Source organism: Zootoca vivipara, chromosome 4 (assembly GCF_965207765.1).
Source record: "Zootoca vivipara chromosome 4, rZooViv2.hap1.1, whole genome shotgun sequence".
Classification (NCBI taxonomy): Eukaryota; Metazoa; Chordata; class Lepidosauria; order Squamata; family Lacertidae; genus Zootoca; species Zootoca vivipara.
Window position 1 is genome coordinate 70,881,109 of NC_142587.1, and position 17,225 is coordinate 70,898,333.

The 17,225-nt window shown below is 39.9% G+C and overlaps 1 protein-coding gene across 38 annotated transcripts in view; it reads left to right on the forward strand.

Annotated features, from left to right (window-relative positions):
- ABI3BP (ABI family member 3 binding protein) overlaps nucleotides 1-17,225 on the forward strand; it is a 137,589-nt gene that overhangs the window by 112,996 nt on the left and 7,368 nt on the right. For 31 of the 38 annotated variants that reach the window (XM_088668137.1, XM_088668152.1, XM_088668168.1 and 28 more), the window contains 9 exons: nucleotides 288-362; nucleotides 2,195-2,302; nucleotides 5,604-5,714; nucleotides 7,341-7,463; nucleotides 9,226-9,294; nucleotides 10,827-11,039; nucleotides 11,648-11,756; nucleotides 16,258-16,337; nucleotides 16,923-16,952. In XM_088668137.1, the coding sequence (XP_088524263.1) occupies nucleotides 288-362; nucleotides 2,195-2,302; nucleotides 5,604-5,714; nucleotides 7,341-7,463; nucleotides 9,226-9,294; nucleotides 10,827-11,039; nucleotides 11,648-11,756; nucleotides 16,258-16,337; nucleotides 16,923-16,952 (918 nt within the window). The remainder of the gene's footprint in view (nucleotides 1-287; nucleotides 363-2,194; nucleotides 2,303-5,603; nucleotides 5,715-7,340; nucleotides 7,464-9,225; nucleotides 9,295-10,826; nucleotides 11,040-11,647; nucleotides 11,757-16,257; nucleotides 16,338-16,922; nucleotides 16,953-17,225) is intronic. The other 7 variants (XM_035114435.3, XM_035114436.3, XM_060273718.2 and 4 more) reach the window with 2 other exon arrangements.

Genomic DNA, 17,225 nt, shown 5'->3' on the forward strand with positions numbered 1-17,225 from the left:
TACTTCAAGTAAAATGTGCCCTGGAAAGAACTTGTATTTGCAGTTATCTGTATTTGCATTGTTAGTAATCTTTTGAGAAGCAAAGTTCGTGGAATAATAGACATGTATGATCTGATATTTTCTGATGAATTTAATTTTTACATTTTCAGATTTTTACAAAAACAGGGAAACGAACAGCCATAAAACCATAACCTCAACTCCCTTCTCTGCCAAGAAATAGTCGGCAGTGGAAAGAAATTTTTCATTGCCTTCTGTTGATTTTACTTTTCTTTGCAATTTCTTTTCAGTTGTTGGGAGAACAACACCAGCCCCTGGCAGAACAAGAACACCTGGAGGCCTGACGTGGGGTAAAGTACCAATAGGTAATAGAGGTTTTCATTATAATGGTTATTATTGTTAAGTTTTTAATATAAATATTGTTTGTGCCCATGATGAGCAACAAATTATTTATCAGTTACATATTTCATTTCTTTTGAAAGACATTTAGCACCTCAGTTCTACCTGGGACTAAGCTCCACTGAATTCAATGGAATTTACTTCAGAGTAAACATCCTTAGGATTCCATTGTGTTTTGCATATTTTTGTTTGTAGCCCTGTCTGGGCTTTCATATTGAACTGCCTACAAAACTGCTGAAAAGGAAGGTAGAAAGATGATATAATTAATATTTGCATGGTGTCTCTGCAGCTAAAAGGGTAGTGTATTAGCTGGAATCCTAAACCTGAGAGGAAGTTTGATTTAAATTATTTTGAAACGATGTGTTTAGGGTTATGGAGGTGTAGCCATTATCTCCAAGTGAATTGTTTTGGATTGAACTGGACGATGGAATGTATTGATCCTGATCCCCACTATAGTCCCCTGTGGGCTCCCTAAATCTACTTGAGTGGAGGACCGTCAGGAGCAGATTCTGAGGATGTGCAGGGCTGGTGATAAGTGGGGAGGGGAGGAAAGAAGAAGTTCTACTGTGCAAGTGGAAAACTCCATGCACAACATTGGATTCTGCACATTATATGGTGAACTACAGTAATAAAGATAATCTGAGTTATGTAGGTCAAGTTTGAGTTTTACTGTTTCTTTCAAACTGTGTTCGGTAAATTATTCCAGTCTCTGAAATGTAGTAACTTTTTCTGCTTAACAATTTGGGTAGTGACCTTCATGTAGACTTTTAATGTACTGCTGCCATTTATTAATAACCCTTTGCCAATTCAAGGAGTATTTTACCACAAAACATTTTCCAAACAACCAATCAAATATGCAATTGTATGACGCTGCTTATATTGGTTGAGGCATCAAAGAATTGGCTCATTCAGAAGCAATGTGGTTATTAAGTGGTAGACCAGGGTTCCCCAAACTAAGGCCCGGGGGCCTGATGCGGCCTGCGAGACTCATTTATGCGGCCCCTGGCAACCCCTGCCACCCGCTGCCACTGCCCGCTCTTACTGGCGTGGTGCGGCTGCCCACTCCCAGGTCGCTGGGAGCGTCAGAAATAGCTTGCGCGCATGTGCAAGCGTCATTTCCAGCACACTTCCGGGCCGGAGGAGGCCCATGTGCATGTGCACAACCGATTTCCGGTGTTCCGGCAACCTGGAAGTGCGCCGGAAATTGTGTGTGCGCACGTGTATGGGCACACGCTCCCGTGCGTTCCAGGCCACAGTGCGATTGGTGATGGTGGCACTGGCCCTCGGCGAGGTAAGCTTGGGGACCCCTGTGGTAGACCAATAGGAGACAAATCCATAAATGTAGGGAACATGACAATTTTATTTTCATGGACTTTGGAGGAAGTCAGCTATTCATACACGGTACAGCCTTAATCAACTCTTGTAAGGACCATACAGAAATCTCTAATATTCATAAAGGGTATTAAAATAGTGATAAGCCATGTGTTTGAATTACTTTTCCCCAATATTTCATCTGGACAATTTCTATAACTGAGTTAAATATTTCCTATACTGTAATCTGGATTTTCATGTGAGGGTTTAACAGTGAAGGCCAAATGTAGAAATTGTGAAAAGTCCTTCACCCACCTCTTGAATTATTAAAATTATGGATTTGCAGTAATGAATGTATAGTATGGTCACTGGATTATTGACCAGATCCACTGACCTTGGACATTTCACCAGATGTCTGGAGGAAATCCCTTACGTTTCTTTGAACATGTGCAATATGACATATCCATTTTTTAATGTTATTTCACAGGCGACAAACTAATAGACCAGGATGCTGTTAGGCTTCTTAGTACAAGCTCTAGTACGGGTTCAAACACATCAGTACATTCCTCAGTCGCAAGGAAAAACCCAGACCCTGGTAAGTAAATTCTATGCCCTGCGATATTGACTGGAAATAATTTCCCATTTAAATTTAAACCATTATATATTAAAAGCATTTTTTTTTAAAAAAAAATGTCACTTGTCCTCTTTCCCACTGGCATTCATTAGCTGAGAAGAGTATCTAGGTCCTAAAGTTGACTGCATTGGATTATCACCCTTGTTATTCCACTGAGGCCTTCAGGAGGGAATGGGTTACAAATCAAAGTGCATACAGATAGATATTCCTGCTAAATTTTTAACTGGAGACCCAATACTAGAAAAGGACATAAACACACTTTGTCCAGTCACTCCATGAAAAGAGCACAGGACAAGAAAATGAAATATGCTGTAACTCAGGCATCCCCAAACTGCGGCCCTCCAGATGTTTTGGCCTACAACTCCCATGATCCCTAGCTAAGAGGAACAGTGGTCAGGGATGATGGGAATTGTAGTCCAAAACATCTGGAGGGCCGAATTTGGGTGTGCCTGTTGTAACTGTTCCATGGATGAATTAATAAAAAGTCTCTGTCTACAAAGCCTGAAGTGTCACTGTTATCTTACACATTATACTGGGCATTTAGCATATTTAAATGATACATTTCCAATGATGTAAAAATGCATTTTGGCATGGATTTATTTGAGAACTTAAGCAAATGGAGGGCACTTTTGCTTGTGTAACAGGCAATCTCAGGTTCCTGGCCATTTTTATTGTTCCTGTCGCCCAGGTTTTGTCAGAGGTTCCTCCAATCCCCAGTAGGGGTGGAAAAGACAATTTGGTTTGTTTAGGATCTTAATGTGAACCTGCCTCCACAGGTTCCAAAATAATATGCCAATCAAAATACTGCAATCCTTTGAATTTTGCACTTTTCTGAAATTTCTGATGTGGTTCTGCAACCAATTACGGTAATATCTACAAAAATGAATTAATGTTTGTTATTATGGCTAACCAGCCAGCATAGTTGTACAAAAATTGGTATATTGAGGGAAAGTGCATAGAAATGGATACGCTAGTGAGTACCATATTTTTTCGTGTATAAGATGCCCCCATGTATAAGATGACCCCTATTTTTTGAGCCCCAAATTAAGAAATAATTAATTGCAACATTCTGTGTATAAGACGACCTCCAATTTTAAACTTAAGAAATTTGGGGAGAAGTATAGTCTTATACATGGGAAAATACAGTATTTAATTTTATTTATTTATTTATTTATTTATTTGACTTGCGTACTGCCCTTCATTATAGGATCTCAGGGCTGTTCACAAGATTGAAATACAAGGTGAAAACAGCAAAACAATAACCACCCCTCCCACAAACATATTTTAAAGGCTGTATTTTATTTAAAAGGCCTGGTTGAAGAGGAACATTTTTGCCTGGCACCTAAAGATATATAATGAAGGCGCCAGACAAACCTCCCTGGAGAGAGCATTCCACAAAGAAAAATGACATGAAATACATTAAATTAGGGGAAATTGCTTCCAAAAGTGATACTTTTTTATTTTATTTTTATTTTAAAATTCACAAACTGATGAAGAACGGAAGAGTGAGAGAATGAGAGCAACTGGAACTGACAGATGTGTTCATGTCCAGTCCGTAGGAGCTGCTTTCTAAGAAAGGCATAGGCAAACTCAGCCCTCCAGATGTTTTGGAACTACAACTCCCATCATCCCTGGCTAACAGGACCAGTGGTCAGGGATGATGGGGATTGTAGTCTCAAAACATCTGGAGGGTCGGAGTTTGCCTATGCCTGTTCTAAGAGATGCCAGGAGCAGCAGAGGAAATGAGGAGGCAGGGAATCCCCATTCCACAAATGGAATGCTGCTCACTGTTTTTAGCATTGAAGGCACTTTTAACAAGTAGAAAAATTCAGTTAATAAATTAACCGCCCAGTCTTAAACTTGATAACCTGAAAGCAAACCCCACTGAGTCCCGATGGAACTTGCTTTCCAGTAAGTGTGCATACAACTGAAGTTTAAATTACTTTCTATTTAGAGGGGTGATTGATAGTCATCTTGGGAATGTGTGTGCTCCTGTCGAAAAGAATGTATACATGATAATAATTTGCATTCATCACAGAAGTCCATACTACTCAGTGCTGCTTTGGCATCTCTGTTTGCTGGCCTTCAATTCACATACTACAACCTCTCTGAAGCTATGCATGAGCTTGTTATACTGATGTTTTTGAAAGCTTCTCCCTTCGAATTCTATCTAGCATTAATTAAATCTTGGAAAGAATGCATGGAAAGAAAAGCTTTAAAAATATAAGATTATAAGCTACACAATGCTTTTAACCCTGTAAAGGACAGTGAGGTTTAATTTACATCAACGTAAAAGGGCTGGTTACTGCAGTCTTGACACCAAGTTAAATAAAATAACAATTGCAGCATTTAACAGATAGGCACCTGAACAATTGACTGAACAATTTGAAACACACGGAATTAAATTATCCACCCACTGACTTTTTGTGGTATCCATTATAATAGTTCTGAAATCAGAATATATCCAGCTAATATTATACAGTCCACCTGCATTGTATCTAGAAAGCCCTTACATTCCAAACCTAGAAATATATGTTGCGTTAGCAGGGGGCAACTTACTTTTAAAGAGCTGTGTGTTGAGCCTTTCGCCCCTCACCGGCCAACACAAGGATGGGTCAAATGCTTTTGGCAGGATCCCTTCCAACTCTACAGTTCAATGGTTCTCATGAATTTACAGTGGGTTTCTGAAGATCAGCGCTCTCCCACTAGGGCCATCATCTAATGTGGGAAGAGCTGTGGGTTCTGCTCTACTGTTTCCCCCTGTAGTTTTAGGAGAGATCAGGGATGTCTTATTCTATTCCTTTGACCAAGACCAGTGTTATATTAGTGCCCAAATCCCATATTTTTGCATCAGTGGCAATAGCCTTATTGCAAGAAATCAATGGGTGCTGTGCTCACCTTGACCCAACTGACTTGTCAACGCCACTTGATTCTGTTTTCTATCAATGTAAGGTCATGAAAGAAGGGTTCTCACCTGAACAAGAGGCATACATTTTTATGAACTAGCTTAGCTGCCTTGCTGTGCTGTTGTTTTGGTCTGGTGCTGGAGGCATGCATATTTTCATGCAAAAAATGTACAAGCTCAAAATAACTCCTTTCAGCTACTCCCTGTCTTGTGTTTTGTGTTCTTTTGCAGTTCTTATCGCTGAAGCTCATGCCTTAAAATTTTGCTTGAGAAGTGTAGCTATTAGCCATTTTTCTCTTTCTGATTACCTGGTGTGCGGTTCCTCCGTTAACAGTGGTGTCTTGTAACGTTATACAGTAGCTACACCACCGGACTCTCCGCGACCTCCCTTAGCTCCTGCCAAGCCTACACCAATGCGAAGAAAACCTCTGCCACCAAACACGGTGACCGGTAAACCTGGAGGTTCAGGTATGTTGTCTCATGAGGCAGTTGCTCTACAAACATACATACATACATACATACATACATACATACATACATACATTATATTATTTTAGGCACTTCTAGGCCACTCTTCACTAAATTCAGCTTCAAGGCAAGGTGCAATATATTAAACACCATGCATAAATCTACATTATAAATTGATATAACCTTCTAAAAATGTTGTTGAAACAAACAACAAATTGGCAAGTCCAGAAAGGGCTGGGCTCATCTCCAACAGCAACAATTCAGTCAAGCCAAATACCTGGGCAAATAAATGTTTTTGACCGTGAGCATAATCTAGAAATCTTGCTTTTTTCATATGCTCAAACACTTGCTTACATCTCATGAGGCTTTTGTAATTTGTTTCTAACAAACTCTGTTTTTCTCAGTGTTGAATCAGTTACAATTACAGAATGTGCCAGAGGTATCCAGACAAGAAGGATTCTTCTTTTGCATTCATTTTGAACTATGATAATGTTTTTACAGCTATCCTGGGAATGATTAAAAGTCCCAGTCTTGATTATAAGCCCCAGTTATCCCAAGAAAGGAAAGGAGCTGGTTTTCTATGTTGATGTTCCATTGCATACTATAGTACAAGCATCTGGATTGTTTCCTGGAACAGTAGCAATTAAGTCAGAAGATTTACATGATCAACCTTGTCCATGTGTTTGTGACACACACACACACCCCTGGGATATTACCATAGAACATAATTCAGTGTTCACATGAAGATGAATTGACTGCATTTAGTGGTTCCGGCGTATGCATGGAGTTCTAAATGCGCTGGGGCTTTCTTAGTTTCTTCTATGAACATTGCAGAGAACTAACCATGTGTGCAGTAGAGAATCTGAATGGCGCCTTCACAACTATAGCATATGTGAAGGGGGCCTTGGAAGGAGTTTGTCTGAATTGAAGAGAAGAAAGGAAGCCAGTTAGGGATTTTCAAAAGGTATTTTAATTTTTTTCTCATTCTCCCAGAATGTGGATGGAGATGTACATCAAGTATGAACATTCCACTGAAAGCTATTAAGCATAGATAGACAGCATTTATGCCTGTGTTTATGTTAATTTATGTCTGTGGGCAGACCCACACTATACACTTAAAGCCTATTCGATTCATAATTTAAGCACATGTCTTCCTCCCCAAAGTTCTGGAAACTGTAGCTTCACCCTCACAAAACTACTATTTCTAGCACCCTTAATAAACTACAGTTCCCAGGATTCTTTGAGGGTAAAACGTGCTTTGAATAAACTTTAATACATGTCTGGATCTCTCTCTTTCTCTGTCCCTCTCCCTCTCTTAGCTGAGCCTGATCCAGTCTACCTTTGTTTATCCATTTATCCCTTTCAACACATAGAGCATGGCACAAATGAACCAAGGGAAAAACAACAGAAAGTTGCATAGATATGCAATAAAAATGTAAATTTCTATCTAAATCACTTCATCACTTGAAGCTCACGTAAGAATTCGTATCTGCTTGTACATCTCTAGAATCAAGCAAGAAGATTACTTAAAACGTTGAATTTCTTCAGTGGGCTATGAAATGTTTTATTTAGAATCAATGCTACATTAATTCTAAGTGGGCATTCATATTTGTTTTTATTTTCCAATAGGAAATGTCTTGATGCCACGAGCCTCTTCATCTTCCACAGCAAAGCCTACAGGGCCGGCAGCTCATGGGAAAACAAGCTCACATAAAAAAACCCCTACAGCAGCATCATCTCCAGATTATAGTAAGAATTTTAGTTGTACATTTGTAGGTTGCTGTTGTGATTCTGGTTTAAATTTGTTTGCAGCCCGTCATCTGTATAATACAAAATACATAATATATTGCATACAAAATACATAATAAAAAGAACAAAACAAAACAATGCCCCCCTTTAAACACATTTAGAAAGGTATGGTGTGTTAATCAGGCAAAGGCCTGGTTGATGGAGAATGTTTTGGCTTGGCACCTAAAGGTGTATAATGAAGGTGCCTCCCTGGGGAGAGCATTTACAAACAGAGAGCCAGAGGCCATTGAATTCTAGTGCAAAGTGGACCAAAGCCCTAGGATCACCTGCTAGGCTTTAAAGGTAAAGGAAAAGGTACCAGTTGTCCAGTTGCGGACAACTCTGGGGTTGCGGCGCTCATCTTGCTCTATAGGCTGAGGGAGCCGGCGTTTGTCCGCAGACAGCTTCCAGGTCATGTGGCCAGCATGACTAATCCACTTCTGGCGAACCAGAGCAGCGCACGGAAACGCCGTCTACCTTCCCGCCAGAGTGGTACCTATTCATCTACTTGCACTTGACATGCTTTCGAACTGCTAGGTGGGCAGGAGCTGGGACCGAACAACAGGAGCTCACCCCATCACAGGGATTCAAACCGCCAAGCTTCTGATCGGCAAGCCCTAGGCTCTGTGGTTTAGACCACAGCACCACCCGCATCCCTTAGGATGTCCCTATTTTCATCGTAGAAATGTTGGAGGGTATGGAGTTATCCAATTCCCAAGCTGTCTGAAGGCAATCCTGTACAGGGAAGTTTTTTTAATGTGTAATGTTTTATCATGTTTATATATATATGTTGGAAGCTGCCCAGAGTTGTTGAGACAACCCAGTCAGATGTGTGGGGTATAAATAATAAAATTATCATTATGGAATGGGACATCCCTATTTTCATCCGAGAAATATCGGAGGGTATAATATATGCATTGGAGTTATAGCTCACACATCTTGCACCAAACTATCGAATCCTACATAGTAATACTGCAGATAGCAAGAGTTATTACATGGTTGAAAGACTGCAGAATGAGCAAGTGAGATGGAGGAAACCTCAGTACTGTAGACACAACAGTGTATGCTAGTTTATGCTTAGTTTTTTGGAAATATTACAGCTGTAAACTGTAGTCTGGACACAGAGGGGGCACTCAGAAAAGTGTTGTCTGATGGACTGAGATCTCCAAGGTTCATGGGATGACAAGAAACCTACAGCATCATTAAAACAAAGCAAAGCAAAAAAGAAACATTATATGTTCCAGATGGGAACTATTCTTTTCCTCCGCGGTGCCCCAGAGGTCAACTCAACTTCCAGGGCATTAAAGAACATGGCATGCTATGGAAAGGGGAATTGGCTCAGGTTTCCCTTCCACCTTTTTAAAAGTGTTGCTAAATACAAGACCCATGTGCCTCCCTAAGGACTGGAGCATCAGCAAAACATAAAAGAATCTTTTTTTAGAATTTCAGAGAGGGTTTTGTATATTATGCATGAAGTGACTCCAACAGCAATAATGAGCTCAGCCATTTATTTTATGATTATCTTTGCTTTGGCAGTGCAAAGAGGCTTTTATTTTCCACCACAGCCAAATTCAGCTCACTCCTAATAGAAAGTGAACATGATTCCAAGCATGCACTAAGGAGTGGATTGAAAGTTAAAATGAGAGATGAAATATGAGGTGCCGTTTCAACATTACAAATAAGTGCTTTTATTAAAATTGTGTTGTGGTTTTCCTCTCCTTAGGTAATAGAACTTTGTTCAATTCACAGCCTACATCAGAGACTGATGCTTCCGGCAAACGAAGGTTCACAGGTATGTCTAAAATAGCTGCAGTAATGTGAGATTGTGAAAATGATATTTAACCATATTAATTATTTTTGCTCATCATCCAAGTTCCTAAATTAAAAGCTCTTTTAATCATTCTCGCTCTCACGAACTTAATCCCTGCAGCTCCTGATGTTTAGTGTGCAGCTTTTTGATGATGACTTATTCAATTTGTATACAGCCTTTTATCAAAAGATCCCAGGGCAGTGTACAACATTAAAACACATTACAGTGGTACCTCTACTTACGAATTTAATGCGTTCCGAACGCACATTCGTAAGTCAAAAAAAAATTGTAAGTTGAATCCCATAGGAATGCATTGGGAGAAAAAATTCCTAAGTCGAAGCAACCCTATCTAAAAATTTGTAAGTAGAAAAAATCCTATCTAAACTGCATCCAAGATGGCGGACGGAGCTCCATTCGTAAGTAGAGTTATTCGTAAGTAGAGTAAGTACGGTGGTACCTCGGGTTAGAGGCGCTTCAGGTTACAGACGCTTCAGGTTACAGACTCTGCTAACCCAGAAATAGTACCTCAGGTTAAGAACTTTACCTCAGGATGAGAACAGAAATCGCACAGTGGAGGCGCAGCGGCAGTGGGAGGCCCCATTAGCTAAAGTGGTACCTCAGGTTAAGAACGGCTTCAGGTTAAGAACGGACCTCCGGAACGAATTAAGTTCTTAACTCGAGGTATCACTGTACAGAATGATAAAACATAATGAAAAGCCTAATAATAAAATAGTCGTCATAATAACAGTCCTCTCCCGAACACTTTCACAGCCCATAGATTATTTAATTTACCCAGAGAACTATCCAGCCCGTATGTGCAAAAGCTAGGAAAGGCAGGTTTGCAGCTGACTAAAAGCCAGGAGGACATTGCCATGTCAAAAGATAGCATTGCAGCCCCAACCGGGGGATTTACTCTAACCAAGCCTTGTCCTATTGGAATGGATGGTCATCTAAGATTTGCAACCAATGCATGGTTGCAGGCAGGGCTTTTTTCAGTCAGAACATTCATTCTGGTACCTACTTCAACACAATATAAACTCATAAGCTAAAGATGAGTTGATATTGTGTTGAAGTAGGTACCAGAATGAATATGAACCAGAAAGTCTCCCATTCAAGCCTTGCTCTTCCATGAATTTCCTAAGTGGCCTTAGGAAAGCCATATGCTCCCAGTCCTACCTGTCTTAGAGTTTAGCCTGGATTTGTTAAGCTAGCTTTCACACCTGATACTGTCCTACATGTAAGTAACTTTCAAGGGTCTCAGGCTTCTACTTAACTTTTCATGCAGCTGATGGTCACTTACATGACTACATTAAAAAACAACCAAGAACCTTAAAAATCGATATCAGCAGAGAGATCTGACATGTTAACTTACTTTCAGGGTTTTTTTATTGAGAAGCATTCAACTGTGGACCCTACCACCTGAAATAGTGCAGTTCTGACAGTTTTACCACCACATTTGCTGCTTGGATATTTCTTTTAAGCACCTTAACACAGATGCTACGGTATTTTTCTAGGTGAAGGTGTGTTGTATATAAAGAAACCAGAAGATGTGCCATGCTCCATCACAGACACGCTCCAATACTTTCCAACGGAAGAGGGGGACAGCACAGAGGTAGCTACTAGCCCTCCACGAAAGCCTCCTACCAACCTCACTGTGGTAACTGTCGAAGGCTGCCCAACCTTTGTCGTACTGGATTGGGAAAAACCACCAAATGAAACTGTTACAGGTTAGATTTTGGTTCTCTTAAAGTTTAGAGTCTGAGCAATATTACTAGTCTTTCTTTACGAATCTGCTCTTTCCCCCACAGCTATTCTTGTCTGGTTCTAAAAACTAGAGGTGTTACTTAGGCTCCTGAATGACATGTATAGTATTATTATTATTATTATTATTATTATTATTATTATTATTATTACTCACCTTCCAATTGGTGAACCCAAGAGGCTCATTGGCTTAGACCACAGCGCCCTCTACTCCCTTTATTATTATCCCACTCATCTGGCTGGTACACTAACTAATGCCTTTTAGATTGTGCTTTCCACCCCTTGCATATAATGTCAGGATTGGTCGTTTTTTTGGATAATTTGTATTCAGTTTTCAAATAAACAGAAACAACAAAGACCACCAGATAATGCACATTTCTCTTTCTCCCAAAAGTCAAGTCATTGAGTTTCCTACACAAGCTCTCATTTTCTCTCCCTCTTCTGGGTTGGCAATTTGTACATTCAGAATGTTGTTTGCTTTGTTCTATTACTGTTTCTGAATCACTCCAGGAAATCAAAGGAAACAAATGAAACTGACAGGATAACAGAACACAAATCTTCTTCATCATTTCAGAATATACAGTTGTATCGACTGAAAATGGAAGCCCTGCAGGAAAGGACAAGACTGTTATAACGACAAATCAAACTCATTCTACTATAGAAAACCTGAAACCTAACACGAGGTAATACAATTAGAAAATATTACCATGTGATATATGAAGGGGTTCTAAGCACCCAAGAGTGGCTTATTTTAAGGTGTGCTATCCCCAAGTCCCACTCTTGACTTCTGCAGTATCTCCCCTTCCTGAATTACTCTCAGAGGGAGGGGAGGGGAGAGAGAATGAATGTGTTTTATAGTTGATGTCAAGCATTTTAACATTATATTTTATAAGATGCAATTGTGCAAGGAAGCTGACAAGTGTGCACGTTTGTACATATGATTTATGCATTAGAGAGGTGCTACTATAGTCACACCTAAGGATGGGGAGAAATTTGATTCAGCTCATGCTTAAAGCCAAACCTACCTCATTCACACTGTCTGAAATAATACACACACAGAAACACAGCCATCCTTCAAAATTTGCAATGCTCAAAAAATTGCCAAAGAATGTGTACAAAATGCATATATTTGAATAAAGTGTGCACAAAATAGTATGCATAAATGAACAAAATTACCACAATGAGGTTTCCTCCCAGGTAAGCAAACACATGATCGCCCTGCTGAAAACATAACTTTGTGGGAACTAGAAGGGTAGAGACATGACATCATGAACTCATTCTTCTGCCCCACAGTGTTGTTTTAAGGGATATTCATACTGTCCATTACCTGTTTAACACAGTTACAGTTTTTAAACTTGCTGACACTTTCTTGCCTTTTGATTTTGTTGGACAGCTGCATTGCTGGAAAATTCCATGTGCTTTTTGCAGACCCGGTGCAGGTGTTCCATTCTCTCATAGTAACTCATGTCTGATAATCAGTCCTTTTCATTGGTTATTTTGATTTTGCTTTCCATAGGTGAGGAGTGTTTTGGCTTTTGAACCTGGCAAGCTATCAAAAATAATGTGTGCAGCATTTCAGAGTGGGGAAAAATAACATCTTTAGACTTGACAAAATGCAAGCAGCTAGGAAAATACAAAGCATCTTACGCCATAATTTGGTTCACTCAGCATTCTTCAAATTATTAAATGTTGTTGCAGCGAATAACATTTGGCTGGATCGTCAAGCAAAACAACATTTGTGTATTATGAATATTCCTACTCAAATGTCTTGATCTTTCAACAGTTGCTTTCATGTGAGGAGTTTAAAGCAAATCACTCACAATAAATAAAAACTCCGCATAGAATAAGTTATGGTTGACCAACTTACAATAATAGTTGGGCCACCATTGAATACTATGCACCCGTAGCAAGCCGTGACTAGTTGTATACTTTGGCTACAATCCAACACAGACTTTAGCATGTTTGGGTCTGTGTTGGAATGGAACCTATGCTGTTAAATCCAGCTTGGATAATGTTGGCTTAACTATCATGCAGACTCTCCTCCGGATGAAATAGAAGAAAGTCCTTGTTGACATATTATGTTACCGTGGATTCACAGGCTTAGCAGCTATCCAACTGGAGGCATTGGCTGAGATTAATCCATACTGCCTATGCCGCCCCATTATTTTTAGTAGAGTTGTCAAACATACACTTTCCTGTGTGAGGTGATTATGTACCGAGAGGTGGGGCAGGTGGCACAGAATCAGCCACAAGCATCACTGAGCAAACAGTCCAGGTAAAGGAGGGGCCCATGCTCTTACCTACTAGCATCCCAAAGCAGCTGTGGAGGCAAGGGGGCTGGATCAACATCATGCAAACAGCTGCTAGTATCTAGTCAGCAGCACCCAGTGTGATGTGATGATGTCAGAGGTGATGTCTACACTGGGGGTGCCTTTCCAGTTAGCAACTATATGCTTGCATAGTGCTGACCCAGACTCTACCACCAATATGTTCAAGAGGTCTTCATGATCACTGTAAGAGCCATTTATTGCCCCCCTGTCCCACCACACTAACCATTGCTGGTGGTTATTCCATGGTTGTCTTCCTCCCACAATGTATTCTTCAGAAAGATGCCTTCTCACATTCTGAAATCCACAATTTCTTGCCCTTTTCACATTTGAGTTTACTCATGCTCAACTTTTGTTCTTGTTCCTGCAAAGTTCTCCGGAGTATGTAGCTTTCAATTATCACTTTCCTTATGTTTTTGAAAGCAAAGTCTCAGGTTGCCCATATGTTGATGTATATAGTTTTGAATCTCTCTATATGCCATCTCCATTTCATACCTTAGCTAGAATTGGGTCACTAAAGAAATTTATGTGTGCCTTCTTGAGATATGAAAAATATTTCAAGGTTGTTTAATACAAGAGGACACCTGACCTCTTCCAATCCAATTAAACTGTCCATCTCTGCTACCCTTGTTTGGTAAATGGCCAGTTCTGTGTGCCTAAAGATTAAGGGAACGTCAATGGAATTGGTCTCGCTGAATGCCTACTCAGCTGAACAGCTTTGACACTGAACCAGAAAACAGGTTTCTTGCTTTGGGCCATAGATTAAAAGCTTTATACTTTAACAATTCACAATTTGTCTATATAATCTGAGCATGAACAATAATAACACTATCTTGTCATTTCCCCAGGTTTGCAACAATCTGTGCTTGTTTTCTTAAGTCCAGCCAACACCCATGGGTTTTAGGGAAATGTTATCTTACTTACACAGGCCACACATACTTTTCCTGTTTCCTTGAATCTTTATTGCTTTAAGTGCACTCAAATGCACCCAACACTTCATTAAACATCAAGAAACTTTGCAGCAGCATTTTGTCCCTAGTGGCACAGTGGGTCAGGGTGTCTAGCTGTTAACCTGAAGGTTGGTGGTTCACGCCCACCCAGGGGCAGCCATGGGCAGGATTCCTCCATTTCATGGGGTTGGACTAGATGATCATCAGTGCCTCTTCCAACTCTATAATTCTATGATTCTACATTTTTTCCCAAAACACAGTACTGTGAGCAGAAACAATGGAAAGAAGGGATAAGGCTAAAGTTCAAACTTCCTCTAGATCTAAATACTAGTAGTTAAAATAGTGTACATGCTCAGCAAAATGGTTAGAAAGATTTTCTAGTAGCTTTCTGAATATGCCAATAAATCTAAATAAAGAGATTTCATGATAGATGTGCCTTTTCTGCTTGAGATTTTAAGCCAGCAGCTCAGCTGAAAATTGCATATTGAGAGGGGTTTTTTTATTCCCCTTTCCTTTCCTTTTCTATGCACATACATTTCTGCACTGTTGCAAGATCTGGAAAATAGTGCCATTCCTTCTGCTTGCCAAGATTCCATATGGGATAGCAATTTCCTATGGAAAAAGTCTTTACTGCAATACAAATAATGTTCACTTAATCTGTGCGAGAACATTTTTCTTATATGTGATGTGGTGGACTTCTTTGGTCCATAACCTGTTCCAAAAGTTGAAGGCAAATAACTATTTGGCATACAGTGTTTAGGGGTTCCGTGGCCTTGTAATCGAGCTTGCACTTGAGTGCTGATTGCATATCTGTGTTAGGACTTCAGACAATGAACAATACAGTGCTTGTCTCACTGTCCAAGGAGCTGCATCGAACACACAAAAGAAATGAAGCTGAAAGCTGTTTCTTGGCTTTAAAACACTAGATAGTAAACATGTAGATGACACAGTGCACTGTATTGTGGCTGTTTTATGCATCTTTGACATGTGGATTTGGGACCTGCACACTTCCACCTTTTACACAGTCATTGTCCCTGATGCCTGTGTTTCCACAGCTTTCTAGTGGTGAAAAAAATATGTAATTACATTACAGAATAGAAGTCTTCTGCTGCTGCTGCTTTGGCGATCACTCGTAGCCAAGTAAGACTATCTTCCATAAACACGGTTTTAACAATGAGTCCGTAAGTGACTGTGAAGGCCAATTCTGGATCCACACATCCTTCCACAGTGGGGACATTGGTTTCAGGGCGGGAGTTGATAGAAGTAGGTGCATGATAACACCTGAAGTGGCCCTGAGGCCTGTCACAAAACCACTTGAACGAGCTTTGAGGGTGAGTTCATTGTGCAAGGAATTCCCCTCAAGAGGAGAGAGAGGACCATATGCACTAACCCATATGTCTTAAATGTTTTCATGAAAGCTTACACATTCAGAAAGGCTTCATACGCGCACAAGTCACCAGGATACAGAAATTTGCTTCCATCCTGTTTCCAAATAATCACAAGTAACAAATGCATGTGTGTGTTTTGTGCGCATATACAGCAGAATTGCATTGCAGGGGCTTGGACTAGATGACTCTTGGGGTCCCTTCCAACTCTACAATTCTATGATTCTATGATTGCCTTACTGATTGTGGGTCCCAGTAGCATGTATATGTGGCAAAATATGCATGTATGCATTTGGTCCATGTGATTATATATGTGCAGTTTTCGTGCAATTTTCAATGTAGAAATTATAGCTATGTAGCAAAATAATAGTATTTACTTAGCACCTTTCTTAAGTGGTCAAAACATTTCATGTATGTTATCTCAGGAATTAGAGAAACCAATGCAATTACTTTACCATGCGATGCTTGATGTTTCCAATAAAGAACTGGCTGTATTTTTTTCCCCTCCCATTTTCTTCCTAGTTATGAATTTGTTGTGATACCTAGCAACCCCCTTGGTGAAGGACCAAGCACCGAATCAAAGCCATTTAAAACTGAATCAGGTAAGAGTTTCAATAAGTGTACCAATTAGCTATAAGCCTCTCTAGCTCTTTACGTGTTTTAATATCTACCTGCTGTAGGAAAAATCAGCAGATAAAGTGAAAGCTATATGGGAATTATGCATTTATGCAAACTTCCTCAAGAATGACATTTTAATCTGGTACCTGAAAATGTTGTTAATTTTTATTTTATTTTTAAATACAACTCCCTGCCTGGTTTAAAATGCCATTCATTAATTACTCTCAAAATTGCTATAACCTCATTTAAGGCCTTGTTGTTGTTGTTTACAATGTAAAGTCACACAATACATAAGAAAGTAAAATATACCCCCTGTCACATTTAAAAGGTCCTAAAATAGATCAAAACATCAGATAGACAGCACTTTTAAAAGCACAGTCCTTTGGTATTTCAAAATAGAGATGAGGAGCTTATTAGTTTAATGTAGGCTGTCTTGATTTCAAACCATGTTGCAGTTGTACAGATTAGAACTCATGTCAACTGAAGAAGTAAACCCTTTTCCCCAGCATACTTCTGAAATGCTAGAAGTTATTTTGCAGTCTAACCCAGCACTTGTTTTTTCTCTTTAGCGGACCCAAGAGTGACTGAGCCAATTTCAAGTAAGTCCTTTATACATTATAGTATACTCTGGTGAGAGCATTTTTCTGAGGTGAGATAATGTACTGATGTATGACAGAGTGGATTTGGAAGAGAAAGGCATTTTGCACATGATTTCACAGGGGGTGGTTTTGACCTGCGCTGTTTGCAAAGCGTTCCTGCCAGTCTAAATATTTACCTGAGGCCTGCCCAATCAATTGGAGGTGGCACTGCACTGGCTCAGAACCAAGGGGCAGAAATGAGCCAGGCACAGCTCATATTTTCTCGGGCCTGTC